General features: G+C 41.1%; 3 protein-coding genes and 1 long non-coding RNA gene across 5 annotated transcripts in view; 3 read left to right on the top strand and 1 right to left on the bottom strand.

The window, feature by feature from the left end:
- The first annotated feature begins 1,195 nt into the window (after positions 1 to 1,195).
- arpc1b (actin related protein 2/3 complex, subunit 1B) lies at positions 1,196 to 7,420 on the top strand. The gene is made up of 10 exons (XM_031758963.2): positions 1,196 to 1,376; positions 1,893 to 2,026; positions 2,783 to 2,887; positions 5,192 to 5,414; positions 5,516 to 5,623; positions 5,796 to 6,032; positions 6,124 to 6,199; positions 6,447 to 6,646; positions 6,827 to 6,917; positions 7,003 to 7,420. Exons 2-10 carry the CDS (start codon positions 1,963 to 1,965, stop codon positions 7,039 to 7,041), a joined length of 1,143 nt encoding a protein of 380 aa, XP_031614823.1. The 5' UTR covers positions 1,196 to 1,376; positions 1,893 to 1,962; the 3' UTR covers positions 7,042 to 7,420.
- Positions 7,421 to 9,380: 1,960 nt separating this feature from the next.
- Positions 9,381 to 19,084, top strand: LOC116335316 (monocyte to macrophage differentiation factor 2-like). The gene is made up of 7 exons (XM_031758975.2): positions 9,381 to 9,615; positions 14,710 to 14,791; positions 14,979 to 15,139; positions 15,308 to 15,382; positions 16,652 to 16,753; positions 16,890 to 16,959; positions 17,052 to 19,084. The coding sequence occupies exons 1-7, from the start codon at positions 9,602 to 9,604 to the stop codon at positions 17,256 to 17,258; spliced, it is 711 nt and encodes a 236-aa protein (XP_031614835.1). The 5' UTR covers positions 9,381 to 9,601; the 3' UTR covers positions 17,259 to 19,084.
- Positions 15,046 to 23,276, bottom strand: LOC120440706. Its single transcript, XR_005613470.1, has 3 exons — positions 23,038 to 23,276; positions 19,082 to 19,156; positions 15,046 to 15,134 (listed from the first exon to the last, which is right to left on the bottom strand). It is a non-coding gene; the product is annotated as an uncharacterized LOC120440706 (long non-coding RNA).
- The window catches only part of radil (Ras association and DIL domains), a 33,452-nt gene continuing 29,773 nt past the window's right edge, over positions 22,384 to 26,062 (top strand). For both annotated transcript variants that reach the window (XM_039613841.1, XM_039613842.1), the window contains exons 1-2: positions 22,384 to 22,782; positions 24,987 to 25,084. The gene's annotated coding sequence lies outside the window, so the exon portion shown is untranslated. The remainder of the gene's footprint in view (positions 22,783 to 24,986; positions 25,085 to 26,062) is intronic.

Raw genomic sequence — 26,062 nt, forward strand, 5'->3', positions numbered from 1 at the left:
GACAGTATTTTGGCAGTATTTGAAGTCATTACAGTCACCAAATTAAAAAGAAAAATAACGCACTGTCTCCCAATAAAGCTTGGGAAATTAAATGAAGTGTCTTATGAGTGTATGTGAGATTTAGGCCCATTTGAAGTTCCTTAACTCCAAATTGGAAACAAAAATACCTGTGAACAGAACAACTCACCCATATAAAACAAGTAAGCAGCACGGCATGAAACTCAGTCTTAACCTTAGCTTCAAGGCTCTCACTGACTGCCAGTTTTATGCTTTTCCTTTTAATCCCAAATGGAAATTATGAGGAGTAAGGAAAATCTACTGCTGCCAAGAAAAAGGTGATTAAGGCAACATGATGTTCTTTAAAAGCTTGAAAACGTATATGGAAAGCTTAAAAGAAACGCTTTGACATAGCAGTTAAAGTCTAATGAATAGACGGAGTAGTTGAAGAAGGCTGAAATCTTTTTTTTACTGCACTTACAGTAAAAAAAGATTTCAGATCTATAAACGCAACAACAAGAGCTCCAGTGGTTTCCACACACACTGTTTGCAAGTGATTGTGCAATAAAAAGCAAATTAACTTGTTTTCATAGCTAACTGTTTGAGGTTGCACTGCAGTGATGCAACGGGGTGAAACTAGTTGGCGTGCGATCATAACAAGAAGATAAATGGAGAACAGGACACATAATGTAACTGGTAGACAAATAATAGCAAATCCAGTGTAGAGCCAACCCCTTTCTCCTCCTGATGCCACCCTCTCCTCCCTGCAGATTCCTCCCTCTTCTTTCACTTCCTCCTTTTCCTTTATGCAGACAGCCCCGTACGCCCCTCCCCCTTCTTTTCCGTGTCTTTCATGCTTTTCTTTTCCTTTTTTTTTTTTTTTGCTTCCCCCCCCCCTCAGATTCAGCCTTTGTGCATAACATTGTATTGTGTCCATGCCCCTCCCTCTCTTACTACTTTTAACACTTTTTTCCTGTTCCTGTTTAATAATGTTAAAATTCAATTAAAGAAAAAGTACAGTTTTGGTCCCCCTTCTCTCACATTTCTTGCACCACGCCCATGATTTCTTTATTTTCACCCTCAGAACTGAAAAACCTGCAGAAACTTCCTGCCTGTCTCCCCTCTCTGAGCTTCACTGTACCCTCCTCCACTTCCCCCTCTGACCTCTCCTCCCCTCTCTCTCTTCAGCTCAGCTTCTCTCTCTTCCTGCACTCACTCTGTCGTTGGCGTTCGCGTTGACTGGCCAGAGTCCGCGAGCTGAACACCCTCCACTTTTTTTGATCCGCTATTTTCCTCTGCCTTCTCTCCTTTCTTTCTTTTTTTTTTTTAAACTCTCCCCCTCTTCAGCTCACCCATTCATCTCTGTCCTGCCCTCGGGGGTAAGTAGCCTAGAAAATATTTAACAGTTGACTGAGTGTGCTTAGGCATGTCGTACTCACTCACACACCCACCCACCCACACACACATATTTGAGTATAATGCATTTTCTGCAAAGAAATATTCAAAGCGTGCTACAGGCGATCGTGCTTCCCACACATTTGTGTTTTAGTGTTTGTAAAGTATCTGATAGAAATGAGAGAAATTTGATTTTTTTTTCCTTGGTTGCTTCCTCCAATGGTTGAGTGTCTTTTTCTCTTTTTTTGTGGGGATGTCCGTTACCTTGGACCTGCATAGTTTCTGTCATTCCTCTGAAAGTCTGGATTTCATTAACACGCTCTGAGTGAAATAAGTTTAGCGTGTTTCACTCACAAACAGAGTTTAAGTCAGTTCATTGCGTATCAAACACTTTGGATCATTTCACGGTTTCATTCAATAAAAAGACCTTTACATTTCTTCGTGTACTTCAACACTTCCTGCTTTCAACATGAAATGCAACTTCTGTTTTTTTTTTAAAGATTTGACAGCCCACCGGCCTCTGGTTCCTCTCCCACTACTTCCTGATCTCCTTCTAACATCTGATTGGTCATGGCGTACCACAGCTTCCTGCTGGAACCAATTAGCTGCCATGCCTGGAACAAAGATCGATCCCGTAAGTCTGCCCGCCCTCTCTGATTGGTCACTCTTTTCCTCTTCAGTGACTTCCAGTCGTCTCATCTTTGAGCTGGGCACAACATCATGGGTGCATATTGCTCTGACTAGAGTCTGTGAGAGAGTGGTGTAATAGTCCATGGTTTGCGACTGGCTCCCAGGTGGGAGAAGGTATTTCCTGTTTCCTGTAACAGCGACGGCGGCGTCTGAAGGCCTCTCTGAGTGGTTCTTACACTCCGTTAGCTGGAGGAAACCAGAGCCTTATATGGATGTTTTTCATCAGTGCTTTGGTTTCTGGGCAAAGCGGATGTAAGAGACGCTTAAACCAGGCTGTTCGAGTTTCACTCAGGTTTGCAAAATGAACAGTTTAGTCATTCTGTGAAAAAAAATGCACACCGAAGTAAGCCACACTGCTGTTCTAGGACAAACACTGCTTCACTGACTCATCTGCTGACTAAAACATGCAGCCTTTGCCACAACGTTACGAAAAAGGAAGGTCGCAGGTCTTGTGCGCTTTCTATTTAAAGATGCTGTGTGTCTGTGTGCTGCCTCCAGGCTCATACATACGGTGTTTTTTTTATTTCTCTCTTCTCATGTGCCCACTCAGCTCTTCTGTGTTACTCCCCACTGAGCAGCCCGCTGCAAAACTTCTCGTATCAGTCATGCTGTACTTTGTCCATGATGAATATTGTGTTCGTACGGTTGACCATCTGTGCCGATATGGTTTGAAACACAAACTTCTTTGTTTCCGCTACAGAGATTGCCCTGTGCCCCAACAACCATGAGGTCCACATCTATAAGAAAGATGGGACCAAGTGGACCAAAATCCATGAGCTGAAGGAACACAACGGGCAGGTGACAGGTGAGACACAGCAACACTAAAACTATTTAGGGACTTTCTGACATTGCCTTATTTCCCAAAGGGTCGGATCCACATGTTTGTTTGGTCTTGGAAGCAGCACTGGCTTGAAACCAACTGAAGTTTAGTTTGCATGTAAGACGAACGTGTTAACCCCTAAACCTCGGAGCCACTACTCAAGTTCACCAATACTGAAAGTGAAAATACAAGATTTTGTAGAATACTTTAGGTTTTTCTGTGACATCGAGGACAAGTTTCCATCATTTTGAAGGATCTGCCTAAATCGATATCAAGGAAACGGCCATCCAGCTTTCCAGTATTGCTAAATCTATGGTTGCCTTATCCAGTGGTACAAAATAAATCAAGCTGTAGGAACATTTCCCCATCTCTATGTGATTATTAATGTTCATATTGCTTAATGTCTTTAATGCCAAGCATCAGATCAGCCATTCCCAAAGTCAAGAGTGCTGCGGCCTCCTTAAAAGCCAGGAAATACCACAATCTTTAATCTTTCGTCTAATCAAAGACAAGAGGAAGTGATGTACTTCCTTGAAAATTGTATTTAAAAAACACAAAGAACACAGGCTGTTGGCTATAAATTGCTAATGCTACCCAGTCATATAGAAAGCATTTAGGCCAATGTGTGACCCACCTGCTACTGGGACACAAACTTCATTTTTTTTTTTTTGCCTGTCCCGTTTGGTTCTTTTGCCATCAGAATTATTGTCTAAAGGTGAAGAAAGATGCCCAACGGATTTACTTTACCAAATGGACCATCCCAGCCTTGCCGTAATGGTCTATTTGATTCACCTTTTATTGTTTATTTTATTTTCACTTGCTGAATACGGGACAGACTTGACTGGGGGAAAGAAAAACAGCTGAGAAGAGGGACGGGGATAAAGGGCAAAAAACAAAAACCAACAGAATAAGGAGACAAAAAATACATATATCGATCACCTGGATCACCTGTTGAGAAAGAAAAAAGAAAACAAGCAGAAGAAAACGAGAGCAATAGAATAAACAACATCACGATGATATATGGGAATATAACAGTAAATACTAAATATTAAACATTATTGTGCAGCATGTAAGATCGACAGCGCACAGTGTGCTTTAAGGTAGGAGCCAAAAAGGGTGTAGTTAGTGTTTGTGATCACCCGTGTGTACACCTGTGAGCATGGACGCGCTTGTTTTTAAAAGGTTCCTTCATGTAATGATCTGCTAGAGGGTGTGGGGGGCCACTGCCCCGTCCTCCAGGGCATGAAGCAGGTATGGAGGAGATCAAGACTCCAGACATCCAGAGGCCCCCAGAACACAAGAGACCAAGGAAGACCAACAGAGGGGCAGCCGCGCCACTATCCCAGAAAGAGCTGAGGAGAGTCCCAGATGAGGGGTCACTCAGCAGCCGCGGAGCAGAAGCCGGGGGTGGTTGCAGTGACGTGCCCGTGAGCTCCGCCGGCAGCCAGCTGTGCCAGAGTGACCGAGCCCCAGGCCGAGAGGCCGAGGGCACCCCACCTCCGAAGTGGCCCGAGCGAGCCCCAGGCTCCAGGCCCCGATAAGCAGCCGCCAAGGAGTGAGCCGGTGTGTACCTGGACGCCCATCCCCGGACCAATGTCTGAGGACGTCCGCCACCGGCAGGGGAAGTGGTGGGGGGAGATAGGCCTCCAAACCTTGGAGGACCTGAGATGTCCCCAGAGATGGGACACAAACTTCAAAACAAGAGCAGATAAATATGTATAAATGTACATACTTGTGAGTAATTTTAACGTGAATTTCTGGTGTAACTGCAGCCCACCTGCAGTACCTTTACACTCCACCAGGGGCGACTTAGATTAGCAGAGGTGACAGCTAGCACATAGCTACCAGCTAACACCTGCCCCTATCAAAGTGCCCATACCCATAATAATGCATTACTTTAAGCTTTAACACAAACTAAGTAAGTGAGTTATATGAAAGGAAGCGGTGCGGCTCAATACTTTTGTTATAGTGTATGCTCCTTCCACTGAGACTTCACTGGTTTTACAATTTCCTGTCATTGTCTTAAGCTACTGTAATCAGCTGCTGGATATGTAGATTGCCAGTAAGTATAAAGACATCAAAGTAGATCCCAGTCACCGCACAGTTACTTTTATCTCTTGGAAGATAAAGAAAAAAGACTCTCTATAGATTTTTAGCCAATTATTTATTTTGGATGCATTTGAGACGTTGATAATACCAGAGCTCTTCTTTCTTTTCTGCCTATTTGACGTGATATAGAGAAGTGAGTGGAAATGTGTTCCTGAGAGGTTTTTTCTTTTTATCTCGTAGGTATCGATTGGGCTCCGGAAAGTAACCGTATAGTTACCTGTGGAGCGGACCGTAACGCCTACGTGTGGACCCTGAAAGAGGGAGCGTGGAAGCCCACCCTGGTCATCCTCAGGATCAACCGTGCCGCTCGCTGTGTGAAATGGTCACCCAAAGAGAACAAGTTTGCTGTTGGCAGCGGCTCTCGTCTCATCTCCGTCTGCTATTTTGAGCAGGAAAACGACTGGTGAGATTTCAGGGAATTCACTAATATATGCAGAAAGCTTTATTTGAGTACTAAGAAGCGCCGTTGGAGAGATTTTAGCAACCATCTCTTGTTACCTGCAGGTGGGTGTGTAAGCACATTAAGAAGCCGATCCGCTCTACAATCCTGAGTTTGGACTGGCACCCCAATAACGCCCTGCTGGCTGCTGGATCCTGCGATTTCAAATGCAGGTATGTCACAGACAGACTTAGCTTTCAGCTTTATTAAATTTAAAGCTTTGTGTACAGCCCAACACTGACGCTACTCCTAGGTATATATAAAAAAGGAATTTCCTCATACAGTCCATGTTATATGGCATGTGGGTTTCAAAATAACAACATATCTCCACCCTCACTCTCACAGAGTGTTTTCAGCCTACATAAAGGAGGTGGAGGAGAAGCCTGGGCCCACTCCCTGGGGTAGCAAGATGCCCTTTGGGGAGTTGCTCTTTGAGTCCGGAGGGTCTCCAGCAGCAGCTCAGACTTCAGGAGGAAGCGGCGGCTGGGTGCACAGCGTCTGCTTCTCGCACTCTGGCAACCGCCTGGCCTGGACCTCCCACGACTCAACTCTGTGTGTTTCCGAGGGCGGCAAGAACGGCACGTAAGTGAAGGCAGAGCAGCGTAGCTGGGCGTGTCGTGTGTTTACATTCCTTTGTGTGCTCCACTCTGACTTTTTGCTACAACTTCCACAGGTTGACCAGTCTCAGCTCTGAGACACTTCCTCTGCTGTGTGTCACCTTCATTACTGAGAACAGCTTGGTAGCAGCTGTGAGTATTCATTTATTCAGCACACGCACACACAACAGTTCCTTTAATTTAATTCAAGGTAATTTTATAATTTTATATCTCAAACTTTTCTGGCCCAGTGTCTCCATATAAATAATGTATATAAATGAATAGATAGCGCTTTTTGGCTGTATCTATTCTAGCATCCAGAATAACAAACAAGAGTCTAGTCTCTCATATTTCCATCCTGATATTGTAATATCTCCTTGTTGTATGTCTTTTCCTCCAGGGCCATGATTGTTACCCGGTGCTGTTTGTGTATGACGGTGCCAAAGGCAGCTTGACATTTGGTGGAAAGCTGGATGTTCCTAAGCAGGCGGCCCAAAAGGGCATCAGCGCCAGGGAGCGTTTTCAGAACCTGGACCGTCGAGCCTCGGAGACCCAGAACACCGACAAGGACCTGAACACTCTCCACAAGAACAGCATCAGGTCAGGAGAAAACAAGTGTTTCGTATCCATGAAAATTAAACCCCCCAAAACCGAGTGGTGATGTGTGGTTGGGTATGAGAGGGGATTTGGTTACAGTGATTTTTTAAATACAGCTATGAAAACCATAAAACAAATGATATGTTACTACTTGGCTTTCTCACGTCTCAAACAATATTTCAGCCAAATCTCGGTGCTGGAAGGAGGAAGAAACCAGTGCACCAAGTTCTGCACCACTGGTATGGATGGAGGAATGGGCATTTGGGATGTCAAGGTAACACACAGACACACACAGACATGCAGGATTGCTAGGTATTGACTACCACAGTGATTTCACATGTCCGTCAATGTCTTTTCAGTCTCTGGAGTCTGCCATGAAGGACTTGAAGATAGTCTAAACTGAAGTTTACATTTCTCCGACCAAAGTTGCTCCCGGAGTTATGGAGAAAAACTGCTGCCTTATTACCCAAAGCTTCTTGGCCTTATTTTAATCAGGTATTTTTTTATATATGCAGGTTCAACGAGCAGACTTCAGGTCAAACAGTGTTTGCGATCTCTCTGAAGCTTTATGCTGAGCTTGTTACATTCAGTGCTGTATACAGAGGGACTGACCAGATGTCTGCAAACGGTACTTAATGACTTAGATTAGAGCTCAGCCAGAGCTGACTGCTTAAAGCAGGCATTTTCTATTAATCAGAATGAAATGCTGCAATAATTGTTAAACGCTTATGCTGGTCATAATATGCATTTAATAAAAGATTACTGTTAAAGTGCTCAGTAGAATCTGGTTCTTGTCTGTGTGTGTGTTTACATCTGTTTAAATCTGGATTAAGGAATTTGAACCTGGCAGCTCATTGTGTATACAGATGGCCAACTTAAGTTCAAAGTTCGAACACTCACAGTTTTAACTGAGCAAAGTTGCTGTCTCGTGTGATGCAGATGAGATTATTTTTTTCTAACCTGGGGAAAAGCTAATATTTTGTATAAAAACAATGTTGTAATGTAATATATTATTCAATTTTTATAAAATTTACATCATCCTAAAACGTACTGGTTAGATAACATAATGCTTAAAATTAACGAGCACAAGTTTGAAAAACCCGCCATGAGTACAAAACAACAATTTTACAACTTCTTGGTGTTATTTATGAGACAGTGTGGTGATGCCCTACTATACACACATTTCATTAAAGTAATCAATTTGTTAACCTCTTCAGACCAAATGTCTGGCACATTTTCCTGGCATCACTTTCTCCTGAATAAAAACTATCTCACCGAGTCTTTCAGTTAAAGCGAACAGCAAGAATTCCTCTTGCTGCTGTTGTGCCTGTAAGCTGTAGGTCGAATCAGGTGGACAGACACGTGGGATTACACCTGTAATGTCGAGTTTACCCATCCCTACTACTTTCAAACCCCACTGCCTAAGAGTAATGAACATTTGTATGTGAGAGACAGGATCAACATGACTCCACATACTCATGTATGTGTATCACAGTCCCGGTTCTTTAAAAGCACTGATGGGTTTTCAGCCAAATGCACATCTACTCATCCACTGCAGAGTCTCTCGTGATAGATCGATGCCATTAGATTGTTAATACAGGCACAATAGTGTCTAAGCTGTTGCTGTTCTAGCTGCTCAAGGATTGATGGGAAAACATCCTGCTGCACAAACTTACAAGTGTGTTTTGGTCTTGTTGATGTTTAAAAAATCAAATCAAATCCTTTTTTCCCCCTCCATAGTGCTCAAACTCTTAATTTATTTAAATTAACTGTGACAAGAAACTCCCAGGTGTCAGCAGTGAATATTTAGCAATTACCCATACAATATATATTTCTAATTAATGGTTGTCCAATAGATCAGGTGGAGCAAAAAGTAGCCCTCTGACTACAATGAAAACAGTCAAAGGAGCCAAAAACAGAGCACACCTATCAGCTATCAGACCTCCTGCCTCTTCCTAAGTTCGAGCGACCTGCCAAGGTCAGGGTTGAAATGATAAAATAGTCAAGACTGAAGCATCAGAGGGGGAGATATTTTGACCTGTAATGTATGTAAGGGGCTGCCAGTAAATAAATAGATAACTGAAAAACGTGTCAGTGTGAGCAGCTATTTCTGCCCCTGGTTCCTGTAGCATGTCTCATTTATTCCCCGACAGAAACAGAAAATTACATGAATGAGATATTTTTATAATTACATTCAGATTCAGTAATTAAAATTCTTGCAAATTCAAGATATCTGGTTCTTTATTAAAAAGCGACAGTCCACATATTAGCAGCAAAACTCTCCGTGTGTCTTAAAGACCCAGCCAGGTGACATCAGAGTGACGTCATGGGGTTATATTGTTCATACCTGGTAAAACTCTTCTGCAGCGCAGACTAGGAGCCGGAGCTGAGTGTCGCTAATGCTTCTCTGACACAATAATTAGATGCGTTAACGTCGTCGCCTTATTACATAACACCAGTCCCTGAGAGCGCGCCTGCGCCTCCACCTAGAGACCAAAGCAGGAATTGCAGGCACGATTTGCCTCTGAATCAGCCCCTCATCACAGAATGATGTGGCAGCCTTCAGTGATGAAGAACAGCCCCCCTCACCGAGTCGTGATGAGGTGAACCGGCGGGGAGAGAGAGAGAGAGAGAGAGAGAGAGAAAGAGCGAGCAAGCATCAGCACCGACTGAGACTCATCCCCTCGTCCCCCCACGGACGCCCACACTTCCGGACTGGACCCTCTGGAGGCGGCTGGGTCAGGATGCATGCGTCTCCCAGTGCTGCTTGAGATGAGGATAAGACGACGACGGTGAAAAGGCGACGTGCTCGTTACCTTCCATCAAACCTCCTCGCTGCAGATCTGAACGCTGAACTGATCAATTATCGGCGGCTAACTCGCCCGTCACTCACAGGGGGGATTCAGGCTTTGGCCACACTGTCTGTCTGCCGTCAACTGTTGCTTATTTCCTCTGTAAATGAATCTTGTAAGGTGGGTGAGCTCATTGAATATACGGTTAGACACTGGAGATGAACAGAAAGGCTGATCGTTTGCTGTTTAGTAGCGATGATGATGATGAGGACGAGGATGCTCATTGGGAACCAGCTGTAAATAACTCATATGTATTTCCTGCATGTCTCATAGTGATGTATATTTTTCAAATTTCTATATTCAAGCTCAGGATTTATTTTATTTTATTTTAAGCAAACACACAACCGGCCACTTCCTCCTCCTCTTCATCTTGCTACCTCTTCCTTTTTCCTCTTTCCCTGTGATCTTTGTGACACAGAGGAAAGGCCACCCCCTCCTCTTCCTCAGCCTTTTCAACTTTATTTAATATCTGGCACACAGAAGCCAACTGGATCTAGGCTGAGGCTGTCCCGAGGACAAACGAAGTAGACCAATGTTGCAACTCAGAATTATTTTCATTCTCAGCTCATGCTCTGCTAATCTGCTGACTGCTTTTATGCTATGAATCAGCTGATCATCTGTTCTGTTCACTGTCCATTACAACTTCCACACCCTGAGTTATATGTTTAGTGGTCTTGGTTTTAGCTCCAAACCCAACCAAACTGAATTGATGTAAAAAAAAAAGGTCTCCAAAATCATATGGATATATAGAGAGATACTTTTTTATTATATATATTTTTTGCTTCAAAAAATAGGCCAACTGAGGCAATTATGGGAGTAGTATTTGTTCCATCTCACAAGCAGACACTGTAATTCCCACAGCTCACACATGAAGTCATGTGTGCCACATTATGGGCTGAGGCGAAATTATCATGCTGCTTTTTTTAATCAGATATGATGTCAGTTGTCTTTTATGAGTACATCACAGCTATATATATTTTTAGCTGCTTCACAATGCAGGGCACTTTAAGGAAGCGCGTAGTGGTTACTTTTGTTATGTAACATTTCTAGATTCATTTATTCATTCAAGCGCTGTCGAACGTGCAACTGTCACAACTTCCTGCCACAGGACCCAGACTGGCTTTTTCTAAGGAAACACCAAAACGATTAAATGATTCAGTCAAGACGTCAGAGGAGCCATAACAAAAAAAAAAAAAAAAAAAAAACCAGAATGAAATTTTCAGTTGTTTATCTTCACAGCTGTGACTAACTGCAGCTTCTCTATGTTGTGTATTAGTTTAAGAAAAACTGTTTGGCCTTTGGATGTATTAGCGTGACAAGACGGGGGTAATCTCAAAAAGTTTTGATGGGCCTTTTTGCTCTTTACAGCTGATAGATCAGATTTTCCCAGTCTATTGCAGTTAGGTTTACTAGGATATATAGCTTAAATTATCAGATTTTAATCACCATTGTGGTTCTTTGATCTATATACTATCTAATTTGATCCAAGACCTGTTTGATTTACAGTGCTATAACAAAGAAAAAACAGTTATATGGCAACTATTTTCAGCAGTGTGTGGTTGTTCCCTTTATTATAGATATACATGATTGCACAAAGTACCATGAAGTAAAGCAGTGTTAATTCATGTCCGGTGTTAACTGGACCGAGGTCTTCATGGTTCATTTAGACCACAAAGACGCAGAGATGTCACAGTGTTTCCACAGCTCTGCTCTGCCCTGTCCCATGAGTGTGTCCCTCTGCCTGGCCTCTGGCCTGCTAATTATCAGCCAGCTTGATAAAGTCATTAATGACCTGGCCAGGCCTGCTGGGCCTGGCACTGACACACACTTGTATGTGTGCGCACTACAGAGAGTAAGCCAGACAGTGTGAGGCCAGTGTTGGATACAGGGTGGGGAAGTCTTTTATTTGGGACAAGACGGTGTGTTTCTGGGCTGGGCCGGTTAGTATTAATAGCTCCTAATGAGTGTCACTCTGAAAAACAAAGCAGCAAATGGAGGAGAAAGGGAAGTGAAAGGTGTTGCCATCCTTTGTGCATCATCTTTCTTTAGTTCTCCTTGTGTATATATGTTCATGAAGGATTGTGAATGTCTTATCAGCATTTTGACAACAACCGCGCATATACCCACAGCTGTGATATTCCTCTTTTTAGATTATTTAGAAGTATTGTTTCTGTACAGCCACATGCATGCACAGCTCCTCAGATAGACAGCATAATTAGCTGTTGGGGGCATTTCATAAAAACAAATGGATTCTTTGAGGTTCTGAGAGGTATTCCCTTTCCTTCTTTTTCATGTCTTACAACTTACAACATGTGGATGTGCACATGCTTACATTTTGTGTGTCTGCACAGACGTCATTTGCCTTCCCTGCATGTTAATTTCATCATTGGGAAGCAGAGAGGAGCCATGGTGGGGGAACGGGAGAGGGAGGAGGGAAGAGAGGCAAAAAAAGAAAGACGAAAGCAGCGAGGAGTTTTCTGTTGTAGGGAAGAGGGGAGGACAATCCCTGCCTGTCGTTTCCATGACAACAGTGACATCACTGTCAGGGTGCTACCTCCTGAACTGTTTGAGTTTCTGTACTGAGTGTTCGCAATCAAACGAACAGATCGGAGTGTGCGTGTGTGTATGTGAGAAAATGTAGGCATGGCTGTATGTGTGAGCCGTTTCTGAAAGAGATCAAGCCTCTGCTTCAGTCGCTCTGTGGTTACCCACTGTTGCCAGGCAACGGCAGTCATGGCAACAAGTTGAAGCATGTAGTAGCGTTGCTAAGCGAAACAAGAGGGTGGGGTGGATTATTAGCATTGAGATATAAGTGGGTTTAAATATCATACACAGTAAATATGGTCTGCAGCTTAATTTTACAAAGTCCTATTAAAGTGGACCCATTACTCTTGTTATATAAATTCTGTTGCAATGCCAGATGCTCATTACAAACATGGCCAAAGCCTCAAATAATTACATTAGTGTATGTACAACAAATCCCTGATGGTCAGTAGCTCAGGCTTCAGACTGACTGTTTTTTTTTACCCTTGATTCTGTATCATGTCAGTGAGAGTAGATATCCTAATATGATCATCTGACGCACTCCCAGGCTTGGCTGTTAGACTCAAAGCCCCGCCCACCTGTTGTTCAAATCTTGTGAGGAGCAGCCAATTAGAAGACAGTTGGCGTAAAGAGAGAACAGCTTGTTTCAGTGAAAGGATGAGTTAAGTATAAGGAAAAAAGGAATATATTGAAATATGGATTATGCAACGAGTCCAATATTTTTTTTTTAAATGGCCCTTTAAACAAGCAACATGTGCTCCATAAAAATCCAGTAACATCCGAGATATATTTCAAAACAACACCTAACAGCTTAAACTGAAATACCCATTTCTGTATAATACATATTTCATTAAATATTGCCATAAATTCAGAGTGAGAATTGTTTGGTGTGTGTGTAAGATTTTTTTAATGCCAAGTTACATGTACTGTTTCTGTTACATTTACTTATAAAGGAAAGAGTAAAGTTAATGAGTAAATAATTACAAAACAGCAATATTGCTTAAAATTCTAATTTTGCATATTTGTATAAATGACCGCTAAGTCTGAACTGATCCATTTGTATGATAGAGACCTTTGGCTTCGATTAATGAGCAACCCAGTGTGTGTGTATTTTAGAAGCAAATGTGAAATGTGTCATTTACATAAATGCTGCTGCCTGTAATAAAAAGAAAGGTAGCACTTTATATTACAGCTCAGTAATAACATGATAATAGTGGCGTCATAATCAAAAATTTGTAACGCACATTTAAAAAAACTGTCTAAAGTGCTGTACAAAACAATAAAAACTTCAAAAATAATAGTACAAGATCACAAATTTAAATGTGCCCGCAATACAAAATAACCACCACCAGTGACAGATTATGAACCCAAGAATACCATGAAATATAGTTAGTTTTTCAGATTTAAAGACGGCAATAATTGGAGCACTTGTAATGGACACAGGAAGCTGGTTCCACGATCATGGATGCAACTGAGAAAGTCCTTCCATCTGTTTGAACCCAGAACAGAAAACATGAAGTCAGAGCTTGTCACTATATATATAAGCAAAGAGGAATTGTGTGAAGGTGAATAAGAGAAGTCATATAGGTGAGTGCCTGACCAGTGAGAGCTTTAAAAACTATTAATACATCTTGAATTTAATTCTTAAATGGAAAGGGACAAAATGTAGTGGAGCCATTATGGGAGTGATATGATCTAATTTCTTAGCACCAGTTAAGTCTAGATGCAGCATTTTGAAGTAACTGGAGTCAAGATAGAAACTTCTAAAGGAGACCACAATACAGCAAATTATAACAACAGGCAACAGGCCTGAATTTATTTTTCCATGTAAGGATTAAATAGAAAATATTTGAAATATTTGATGATAAAGCTCTGTTTTGACAGATGACAATTTGTTTGTTAAAACATAGCTCAGGATCCAGATTCTTCACATGAGACTTAACACACGGAGAGAGGGGAAACAGTTTATCAGGAAGAGAAAAAGAACCTCCCAATTTATAGGAACTAAGAATGAATGAATTAGCTCTTGATTTCCATTAAGGATTCAAGAAGAGGAGTTATAGAGCCAGGAAAAGTGAACCCAAAACAGACACTTGGGGGACTCCGTGAAGAACAGGAGTGATCTGAGGAGACAGGAAAGGAAGGCTCTGTGTTTAAGATGGGAATTAAATTGTTTCAAAGCTATAACTTTAATACCTGGCTTTAAATCCAGACTGGACAGGTCCCAGAAGGCCAGTGGAATTTAAAAATAGTAGTAATTGGGAACAAACTACCTTTCTGTGTGAAAAAGGAGATAATAACCACATAATACTAACCTTCATGCATATAATTAGAAGATAATAAACAATAGTCTATTGATGAGCAATGGGAAATTACCATTTTGAGACACACAGGTTATCAAACTGTTAACAAAATTTTACTGTGTTGTCACTAACTGCCATTATCACCACATCCTTACCACCCTAGTTATTACACTAATATATAAATTTCAGCTAAATATTACTCAGCTAAATGACTACCAAGCCGTTAGTCTTATTACCTTGGTAATGACTTTGTATTTTGAGAACATCACACTATTACCTTCTTATTTTCACACATTAAACCACTATTACCATGTTATAAGATTTTAGTTCATACGATAAAATTGTTAATAAATGTGATCATTTGCAGGTATATGAACAATCGTGTTCCTCCTAACAAGAGATACCAGCCCACCGAATATGAGCATGCTGCCAATTGTGCCACGCATGCGGTAAATGTGCACACACACACACACACACACACACACACACACACACAGAAAGTGCTCATTAAGCCCAGTGAAAATAAGAAAAATCATCATTACATAACATCAGCAGCATCATGCTCGTGTTTACAGTCAGTCCTGCCTGCCTGCCTCTTTGTGCCTCATGTTTCATTTATGCTATGAATTCATTTAGTTATGGATAATCCCCAGCCTGCTGGGAAGCTCAGTGTTGCACTTCCAGTCAGAGGACCAATGGGAGCGGCTGTCAGCCTGGGTGTATGGGGCGGGGCTCAGCTCGCTCTTCATCATCTCCACCCTCTTCCACACTGTGGCCTGGAAGAAGAGCCACCTACGGTATATACGTATATACACACACACACACACACACACACACACACACACACACACATTGTAGCACAATATCTGTGATGCATTGGATAATTTTAAATAAAATATATCATTTTTAATAATGATTTTTCATATCTAAACAGTGTCACTGAGTCGTTTCTGCTCCCTCTTCAGGTCTGTGGAGCAGTGTTTTCACATGTGTGACAGGATGGTGATCTATTTCTTCATCGCTGCCTCCTACGCCCCTTGGTAAACAAACTAGCCTGCTAGGCATGTGTGGGTGTGTGTAAACTGTATATATAAGTTAGTACATTATTCAAATTTTATTTATATAGCTCATTTCAACACCTGTGGTACAAAGGGCTCTGAATATGAATAAACACACAAAAGATGATTAAAATCAACATAACAGCAACAGACATGACACAGAACCCCCCAACAACCACCACCACCACACATTACAGATATCAAATAGTGTTTCCAATAACTGGCACTCAGAGAGGGTTTGTTGAGCTAACTGCAAGGAAACTAATCCTCAGTCTGGGTCCATTGTGAGAAAACCTATGCACCCTCCTGTTCTCAGTCATGATTAAGTTACATAGACTGTAAATAAAATATGGCATTATTATTATTCCCCCCTCCTTCTTTTCTTTGTAATCAAATGTGACAAGCAAGTGGATCTGACTTAAAATTGGTGTTAACGGTGAGAACTGCTCTACACGGTTTACAAAGCGGCCATTAGGTCTGATTGGATTTCATGTCGTTTTTGTGCATTAGTTTTTGTTTAGTTATTATCTTGTTTTCATAAGAAAAAAAAAGGTTGGTGGTAAAAACTAAGGTGAAAATTATTGGTCAGAGAAATTAAAACTGCTGAAATCCTGTAGACACTGCAAACTTAGGATCTCTTCAGTGAGCAGTTAGCCAAAGCATATCTTGTCTTATGAGCTGATTGGAATAATAGTTTAAAAAATAAACATCATGCTGTATTTTAAAAGATCTGGAATTAGAAGATTAATCCATAAACTCACTGGGAAAGTGTTTGCTGTGGATGTAGTGCAAGTGAGGAGTAGGGTCATTTTCTCAGACTTCTTTACTATAGGACACGCCCCCTGTTGGTCATGCAGGTTTAAGGTTTACTTGGCTTCAATTTTTAGATGATCTATACTTTATATACAGTGTAAACTATTAATTATTAATTAATGGATAATTGAGCAAGATGACTAAAGGCTTAATAATTTAGGAGGTCTTGATTAGCAATCTTGGTAAGTTTTAAGCTAACTGTAACTCATTAATAGCATCTTGGCTAAGTCTAAGAAGGGAAGTGGTAATATATTTTTACAGCACCCCTCAGTTCAACATAAGGGATGAACAACAGTCGCTGCACGTGTCAAAGTGACAGAAAGGTTTTCAATTAGCAGTTAATGAGACGCTAATGTGTGTGGTGAGTCTGTACATATTTGGAGCCAAATGTTTCTGTTATTGATGGATTGATGGATTGATTGATTGATTTTTTAACAGGCTAAACCTGCGAGAGCTGGGTCCCTGGGCGTGTCACATGCGCTGGTTAGTTTGGGTCATGGCGTCTTTTGGAACCACCTACGTGTTCTTCTTCCATGAGAGGTCTGCTCATATATTTATTTTCTTAGCATGTCAAATATTTAAACTTCTTTTGATTAAGCTTTTTCCAAGCTGTTATTAAGATTGCTTAACTTTACGCTCAGTAACACCTGTGCTCAGTAACCTGTTGCTGTCATAGGTATAAGCTCATGGAGTTGATCTGCTACACAGTGATGGGAGTTTTTCCTGCCCTGGTCATCCTCTCAATGGTGAGGCCACTCACATTTTCTGCTGCTCCGATTGGGTTTAAAATGACCCTATTAAAAGGTTTAAAAATAATAAACTTAATGCCTCTTCTCAGCCGGAGCAGTCCGGGTTGTGTGAGCTGCTGGTCGGCGGGGCCTGCTACTGTTTGGGGATAGTCTTCTTCAAAAGTGACGGCATTGTCCCATTTGCTCATGCTATTTGGCACATGTTTGTAGCTATGGGAGCGGCCATACATTACTACGCCATCTGGAAGTACCTCTACGCCCAGCCACCCAACCACCAGGTCCACACCTCCAGATGACATCAGCAGTGACCTCACAGGAAGTAACTCCTGTGTTTGAGCGGATTCGAGGAGATGATCCTAGCTGTGTCCACATTCAGGGGCTGCCTCATCTTGAAGGTGGGGGGTGGAGGGGTAAACGTGCACTTTTTAGCTTGACAGAAACCAAAACTAATGGTGCATTCAGGTCCCTCTCATCAGTTCGAAATGTCAAACATTTCCATGTTTATCACCAAAAAGTTGCCTTCAAGCAGCCAGTGAATGAATGGGTAAAACGGGTCAGACAGCAGTGTACCAGGGTAATGAAAATTATCACTTTATTTTATCTGTAGTACTTTGTATTTACAGTCATATCCAGACTGCTAACAAAAGCACACATATGACTGGTTTATTATGAATGCAGTAATAATTCAGAATTTAAATTTTGGGTTCTAAATTGCTGCGTATGTCACAACTGTGATAGCTACAGAAGTTTTATTTTCATCTTGACTAAAGAGAGCTGCATGTTATCTCTCTCTTATATATGGTTAGTGTTACCCCGTGTGCGCAAGATCTAAGCTATAAATCCAAGTTAAATCTTTTTCATCGTCTTCACACTACTACTGTTCTAAAAATAGCACCTTTTGAAAGCAATTTAAACTACTTTACTTTTTCTTCGAGGATAAAATAAAATCACATCAATGTGCTGAAATAGCATAAAATACCGTAATGCAATACAGCACAGTGTGAAACACAAAGAAAAACTTTAAGCCCTGTTTTAAGACAACAGTTACTTCATGCAGGTCTTGGGATTTTGCTTTGTGTTGCAGGTGCTTCTCCTTGTTTAGCTTTGAATCTGGGACAGGAAGTACAGCTGCCCTAGATAATGACTGATGGAGTCAAAGATGTGAGACCTTAATGTGACAGCTTTGATTCAGTCTGAGAGGCAAAGCCCAGGGTGGAAAGTATTCATAAAACACTTCCCCGCTTCTTGGAAAACTCAGAAAGAAAACTCATGTGTCTGTATCAGTATTTTATTCATTCAAATCTTCTGCCGTCTGGATTTTAGACAGGAAGTTAATCAACCCTTTTTAATTTAATTCTTACTAACTGATGACCAACTGAATCCAATTACCTCCAGTGATGCAATACCTCCTGACGTTCTGAGCTGAGAGGGCAATCGAATGCACCGTTTAGCGGTTAATTATCACGTTTGGTATACATGAAGGATAAATATGATGAATCTGAACTTCAAGCCTGGCAGCTCCTGAACTGGGACACCCCCCCAACCTCAGATCATTTTAGTTTTACACTTCTAACAGTATTTTGCAGGAATTTGGTTTCAGGGGTTAATTAATATTCTCGGAGATTTCTCTCTGTGCCGTGCGCGCCCAGATTTAGTGTGCAGAAGCGGAATTGAGGGCATTGTCTATTTGTCAAGAGGAAGATCACTTTTAAAATTGGCTTGTGAGATGAATTTTAATGTTTTTAGTTTGATTACACTAAGCAGGCTGCAACATCAGTAATTTACTATTCCCAATTCAGAGCTCTAGATAGTATTATTACTGCTATTGTTATTAGTTGTGCTATCTACACCATAGTACTCTGTATGATTTTAACAATAGTTGCTTAAGTCGGTGACTTCCTGTGAAGTTTTTTAAACATGATCGTAGATTTTTTTTAAAAAAATCTTTAAGTTAAACACTCAGATATTTGTAGTTTTAGTCTTGGAGACTTTACTCGTGTGCTTCCACATATACCAGGCTCCACACTTTCGATTTATGAGCATAAACACTGAATTCTAATAGTTTACTGTTGTCGATTAGGTTTAGTACATGAAGATACAGTATTTATCAGAGACATACAGTACATGCCGACTTCATCTCTATTTTCTTCTGATCTTCTCGTAGTGTTACTCGATCATCTTCTCAGTCTTCATCCTAAACGAATGGAAAACAGTTGATAGTTACAACATGGTTGGAGCTCAGCACTGCCAGAAGACTTACTGCCGTTAACCGATAGCACACTACTACCGTATATGTATGTTTCACACTTGAAAGGAAACTGAAGCTATAGTATTGTTGAACAATCTGGCCCGATATTAAAGGCATCTCAGGTGCGTGTGTGTGTGTGTGCTCGCGCGTGTGTGCTCGTGTGTGTGTGTGTGTGTTTGCCCAAGTGTTTGTGCCTGTGTGTATCCTATACTATCTGACTACCATGAATCCAAAGCCTCTAACTGGCTGAGTCTATGTTTACACGTGAATGCATGTACCTTGAACACATCAAAATATATCTGAAACATGTATGTATTCTTAGCGTCGAGTCGTACGTGCTGCTTCGTGGTTTAAAGGACGAAGCAGAGTGTGATTAATGTGGCGAGAGGATTTTAAAAGGTCGAAGCAGCTGGTATTTAAGGGTTGTTAAAAAAACCGTTTTCATTATAGTTTCACTGCAGTATGTCGGATCATCTGGGCTTAAAAGTCCAAGGAAGCCACATTAAAAAGGACCACTGCAGCTGCTATGGTTGTTTGCAGCTCTAAGCAAATAAATGCAAAGCTGTTTTTATTTATTTATTTATATGCTGGCACCTCCCCATACAGCTTCACCTGCTCACTCACAGCTTTCCCAGAAGTTTTCTGCAAGTTTTACATATATGGATTTACATAATGGATAGAAAAGATTTCAAATATTTACACCTGGACTCTTTACCCCTTGAAAGCCCACTAGCAGCAACCCTTAAAACTCTTTTCTGTCATGTTTCAGGGCTGCTTATAGAACAAAATGACTGGGCGTACATCAGAAGTTAGGTTGTATCTGCCTGTGTAGCTACCTGGGAGAACCTGGAAACTGTCTATTTACAGTTTATTTAACTTTCTGACAAAAGTTTTAATTTGTATCATTTGTCAAAAAAACAAAACAAAAAACAGAAACACTGATGATCTCAAAAATCTGACAAAAGCTCATGTATTAGATATGACACACTTAGCATTACAGGGCTAATAGTCGTCACAACATCTTTACTGATGTATACTGAGGTGTGAAAACTGATCATTAAGGGCAGAGGGGAGGTCGTTAAATCTTAACTTTATGGTGGAAAGAGTTTGTACTTTAATAATACTTTAAGCGACGCTGCACAACCCCCTAAATTTGCTGCAAAAATCTGCAAAAGTTTGCATTTGGAGTTAAATCCATCACTGTGATGAGCACTTATGAAATGCTGTTTATTTGCCCGTGCAAGTGCAGTAGATCACGAGGTAATGCATAAGGTGAGCATTACCTTTAAATGTTGAGGTTGACACACAAACCTGGATTCAGATCCAAATCGCAGCTCAGTTTTTCCTCTATCGCTCAACGTGTTTTAAGGATAAGCCGCTAACTTGTGGACAAAAACTGACAACCAGCACAAAACTGGACTGAAAACAAGTTGTTATTTTATAATATCACCTTGTTTGTGTAGCCACTGTTGCCTCAAGACACCTAATAATCATTCTTCATTCTATACTGAAGGGTCCAAAAACAACACGATGACACCAAACCTCAGATAAAAGTGATAAAATAGTCTGAGGGTAACACAATACTTTATCATTTTGTACATTTGAGACCCTAGCATGAAGGGAAGTGCGTTTGTCGCACGGTGGATATCTTATTTAAAACTGAAACAGAGCTACTCTGGAGTATTCGTGCTCTCAGTGTTTACTCGAGTCTCTGGGATGAACCAAACAACTGAGAGAGTTTACAGTTTGTCTTGTATCCAAGCCAGGTCTGGCTGCGGTGAGATAAAGTAAAGGATTTGATGTGTGTCTTGTCTTGATTACAGTATGTGTCTCATTCAGACATACACCCCACCTGCCTTTGTAAAGATCTTTATAACAGCGTCCGCGAAGCCTTCGTGGACCCTCTGTATATTATTTATAGACGCTCTGTGATTGTGGAGCTGCTGACTCTGTTCTCAGTCCTGCTGGTGTTTTCTTTCTGGTCCTACAGGACTGATTATATTATCTCACCCTTATTCTAGTTTTCATATTGGTTATTGTGTCCGTGGTGCTTTTTGTGCTGTGATAAGCCGATATGATGCCAACAATGCTTTTATCTTTTCTATTTCTCTTGTAATAAAAAAGCTTTTTTCATGCATTTTTATGTCGTTTTTTTATTGTGTTGCACCTTTTTTTGTAGTTCATGTAAGAAAAAAAGGTTATTTTCATAAGTAGTTTTGTTATACCAAAAACACGTTACAAAATGAGCTCCAGATGTATCTAAACTCCATTATAGCGGCCAGTCTGTCCTTTGATCTTGTTTCATACTACTTTAATTCAATCAAGACGTCATTTTCAAGGAGCCTGAAATAAATTGAGGCAGACTTATTTTATATAATTAACCTCATATGAGAAGAGGAAATGAAACACCAGAAGAAGAAAATAAGAAGGTAAACATACAGTCACAATAAAAAACAAAGTACACAAATGTTAAAGTTTTACATATGGATACATAATAAAAACAATCTGGACCACAGCAGGTCTTAAAATGAGGTAAATCCAACCTTAAATTAATAAGAAAAATTATTTACAACACTATGCAGAAGAGTGTGAGAAAGTAAGTACACCCATTCTGCTGCTACAAGAATTAAGAGGGTAAGTGGGGGCAGGTGCCGCTAATCAAATGCACCAGTAGGCTGAACTCTATTCGGCTCAGTAATAATTTGATCTCTTTATAATCTTATTGGTGTGGTGTGACCCCCCACAGCAGTCCCAGTTTTCTCATGAGGTAATTTTTAAGCCCATCCCTATACTTAACTGAACATCAGTGAGTGTGAGCATCTCTATGAAAGTAGGGGTTCTCTTACTCTGCCAAAGAGGACAGACATTAGTGTTGATCTTGGAGGAAGGAACTGCTCTGGGAAGTCCATCAATCTAAAGCAAGAATTTTGGCTTTTGTATTTATTTTGTAAATAAATCATGTTGATGTTCATCTGAGGTTGTATAAGTCATTTTAAGACTTGGTAAGGATTCGATAATTTATATTATATATAGGGTGCAATACTTTCCACGACTGCAGATCTAAAATTATTATTATTATTATTTAAAGTCGAATATATGAAGCCACGTGTTAAAAGACCACGTTGTTTCCTTCTTATTCCGATCTACCGTTGTAGTTCGTGCTAGTACCGCGTCTGTCCGCCAGGGGGAGTCGCCTCTACACATTCTGGTGCCAGAGCAGGTGTAGCGAGGTGAAGCATCGCGTGTGGCTCGGCTGTTTCCGTCACGGCTCGGCAGTGAACCGCTGTGGATGTGGGAATGCGGTTGCCGGAGGCTGTGGGCATTGCTGGACACTCGGCGGAGATGTACGCACGGGAGCAGGAGCCCACAGCGGCTGGCTGTCGTCCAAGTTAACGGGCTGTTTTGGGGATGTGGGTGGGACCCCCGGACGGCTGGGTGTCGCTCGGAGCAGGGCAGCTGGGTGTTTTCTCCCCCCCATTTATACAGCCTGTGATTTTTCCTGCACGGTAGGGGAATAAGAGAGACGCCAGGAAGGATTCCCCAGCACTATGGAGCCACGCATTGCAGACAGCGTGAGTACAAACGCACAGACACCGGCAGAGCCCTCGGGGGACTGGGCTCGCCTCTGCTGGAACCACTCATCAACTTTTCCGCGACCTATTTTATTGACAGGCAGACGCGTCACTGCTTTCTGCACCCCGATATGTAAAAAACATGTTTTCTCCCTCTCTCTCTCTTTGTTGAGCGTTGCGCAGGTGTCCAAACAACATTGAGATAAATTGATAATTAATTGTGTGTAGGGAGCTCGCGCAGTAACACAGACGCACCTGCTGCCGTCAGAGGTCGGCTGCTGTGAGTTTTCCGCGCCGCGCCTGACGGCTCATCAGCGGATTAATTTCTGAGGATCTTCTCCTGCCTTTTGTTGCTACGGCGGTTGCTACTGACGACCAGTGAATCCAAAGTCGTAAACAGACGGACCGGCTGTAAATAACGGGCTGTCACAAGTTCAGTCCTATATTATAATGTAGGCGTGGGCTTTTTCCTTAACGCACTGCTTAAATCTGACCTTCTGCTGGCAAAGACAAGGACAACCACAAGTCTGTGTGACATGGTTACTAAATGTAACACGACCTCCTGGGTTACTAAACGCAACCCAATTTACCAGTGCGAAAAGGTATCCCCTCCCTCTGTGTGTGTGTTTCTTTCTGCGTGTAGGATTGAGTTAACTGCAGCCAAGTAGCCAGATTACCATGGATTAGCTGGCATTTAAAATAGTCACGTTATCCCACCAGTCCCTGCACAGTCAGCTACAACAACACCTTTTAGGTTGCCTGCCAAATGTTTCTGCAGTAAAGGAATTTAGGTTGTAAATGGGAACCGGATGCAGTTAAAAAGGGCTGGATGAGGTTCTGCTTTCACCTGATGCAGCTGATTCCTGATGAGACCCTCACTACAGGTCTATCGGTCAAAAGAGTTCATGCAAAGATACGAATGAAGCTGACCCACCTTAGGGGCATAGACGTTAAACAGACTTTTTAGGATGTAGGGTATTTTAAAAAGATTTGGTTGGTTGGTTTGTAGGGTAGGGGTTAATTGAAGGTCTTGAGCCACTGCTCATTTCTTTATATTTGGCTTGCAAAGGTGCAACGATTTACTGAAACGTGTTGAACAAACGTGGAAATACAGTTAGTGAGGCAAAAACACCCAGCTTTAAAGTCAATATTTGGAATGATCACCTTTATTCGTCACACAACCTGAACTCTCTTAGTTAAGCTTTCTTGTCATTTCTTCTTCAGCAATATTTCTCCAGGCTTCTTGAACGACATTCAAAGCTCTTCTTTGGAGGTTGGCTGCTTTTTGTTCTGTTTTCTGTCAAGATGATCCCCACACTGCTTCAATAATGTTGAGGTCCGGGTTCTGGGGAGGCCAATCCATGACTGAAAGTGTTCCACTGTGTGTTTTTCTATCCAAGTATGACTTTACTGCACTGATGGTGTGTTTGGGATCATTGTCATGGTATTACATGATGGATCAAAATCTGATGGTACTTTTCTGTTTTCATAATTCCATCAATTAAGACCACTTTAAAAAAACTGCAAAATATAAGCAAAAGAGCGGTGGCTCAAGATTTTTGCACAATACCGTATATATTCAAATTAAATATAAAAGTAAAGAAAATCCATTTGAATAATTTAGCAGTTTTTTTAAGTGCTGGTTTTAGGCTTTCTAATGCGGTGATTTCAGCCTTAGCTCATTTATGTTCTGTGATTGTTTTATTTAGTTTGTTTATTTAGTTTTATTTTTTTTAAATTCACAAAAAAAGCATTATTATAATATACTAAAAATAATAAAAAATAATAATAAAATAATCTATTAAGTGTTTATTCGTTTATTTTTTCCCCCAGAAAATATTTAAACCTGGTGAGTAATGAGATCTGGTGTCATAATGAAATGATCACAACATAGCGGTGTGTTCATAATATTAAACATAACAGCCACTGCAGACACTGCTTGATTTTCAAAAAGGCAGTTTCTTTGCAGTATCCAGTGTTCCCCTTCAGCACAGAGCCAGAGTCCTGGCCGGCTTTTTTTTTTTTTTTTTTCAACCAAGCCAAAGTCAAGAGTCTGGCGTGAAAACAGCTTAGTGCTTTCAATAAAATCATTAAAAAGCTAAAAGCAGACAGTGTTATTTAATCCCAGAGGACGTAGACGGGCTGTTAATGATGAATGGGATCCTTCAGCTTTGACCTGAACATCATCTGTTTTATTTTTCCAGCGTGAAAGGTGACAGTGAAATGAATTGCGGAGCATATGACAGTCAGCTGTACACACTGTGCTGCTGCACATAGAGGCAACAATACTATCTGCATCAAGGTACTCACACACACACACACACACAGTTTTGTGTTTGTTTTTTGTCTTCATGGTCTGTTTGCAGTGGATACATTTTCCATTAGATTAGATTTTATGTATTTGATGTAGTTGTATGTCCAGTGTTATTGCATGTTTTTCTCATGTTTGTGTGCATTTAATTTGGAAATTAGGGATGCACTGATCCAGCTTTTTCCATTTCAGATATTATATTATTATCTTCCCTTCTGGTATCTTTGGATACAGTTGCTACAGATACAGATCTAATTTAGTACCAGCGTTAGATTAATAAGCTGTGTTCCTCACTGTGAGGAAGACACGGGGAGCCATTCTTTTAAATGTAAGCAACCTCAAGCTCAAACATTTTTAATAAGTTAATAAAATGAAGAATAAAAAAAGGTTTTTATTATTTGCACTAGTAGCTCAGTGTCAGAGTCTTTACTGTGTACTGGTGTTATTTATGGTTACTCTAGTTTCTGCTTTTCCTGCTCCCCGTCTCACTGTGACTGCATCTCCTTCACAAGTGTGTGTGGAGCTGGTAGGTGTCAGGTGAAGTGGAACAATAGCAATCAAGTTGACAGCAATATGTCATGTTAACTGTAAGTGAAATACAAGTTTCACAGCAAGAGTTAAACTGCACTTCATGAGAGTGAGAGTGAGAAGTTTACTGGGAGATCTTCATGTCTGAGGCTTTTCATAAGACACATGAGCACAGTTTGCCATAAAGTCAGAAACTATAGCAAACATGCAAAGAAAACTTTGAAATGACTTTAAATTGATGCACTGTTGCTGACTCGTTCCAGGATAGAATTAAAAAGAATAGACTGGCTCCTTAGAACAGGCCAGTGAACTGATATCTAGTCCAGATTTTTGAGTCAGGATCGGCTGGATATTCGATCCAAATATCGGATCGGTGCATCCCAACGTCAAACATCTAATTCCTGTGCACCAAATTAGGAACAAAGCATCTAAAAGTGTGTG

Source organism: Oreochromis aureus, linkage group 6 (assembly GCF_013358895.1).
Source record: "Oreochromis aureus strain Israel breed Guangdong linkage group 6, ZZ_aureus, whole genome shotgun sequence".
NCBI lineage: Eukaryota > Metazoa > Chordata > Actinopteri > Cichliformes > Cichlidae > Oreochromis > Oreochromis aureus.

Coding starts and splice junctions, on each gene's coding strand:
- LOC116335316 (XM_031758975.2), top strand. Junction 14,792..14,978: donor CCAATTGTGCCACGCATGCG/GTAAATGTGCAC, acceptor GAATTCATTTAG/TTATGGATAATCCCCAGCCT. Junction 15,140..15,307: donor TGGAAGAAGAGCCACCTACG/GTATATACGTAT, acceptor CTCCCTCTTCAG/GTCTGTGGAGCAGTGTTTTC.
- arpc1b (XM_031758963.2), top strand. CDS start 1,963: ATGGCGTACCACAGCTTCCTGCTGGAACCAATTAGCTGCCATGCCTGG. Junction 5,624..5,795: donor TCCTGCGATTTCAAATGCAG/GTATGTCACAGA, acceptor TCACTCTCACAG/AGTGTTTTCAGCCTACATAA. Junction 6,918..7,002: donor TGGGCATTTGGGATGTCAAG/GTAACACACAGA, acceptor ATGTCTTTTCAG/TCTCTGGAGTCTGCCATGAA.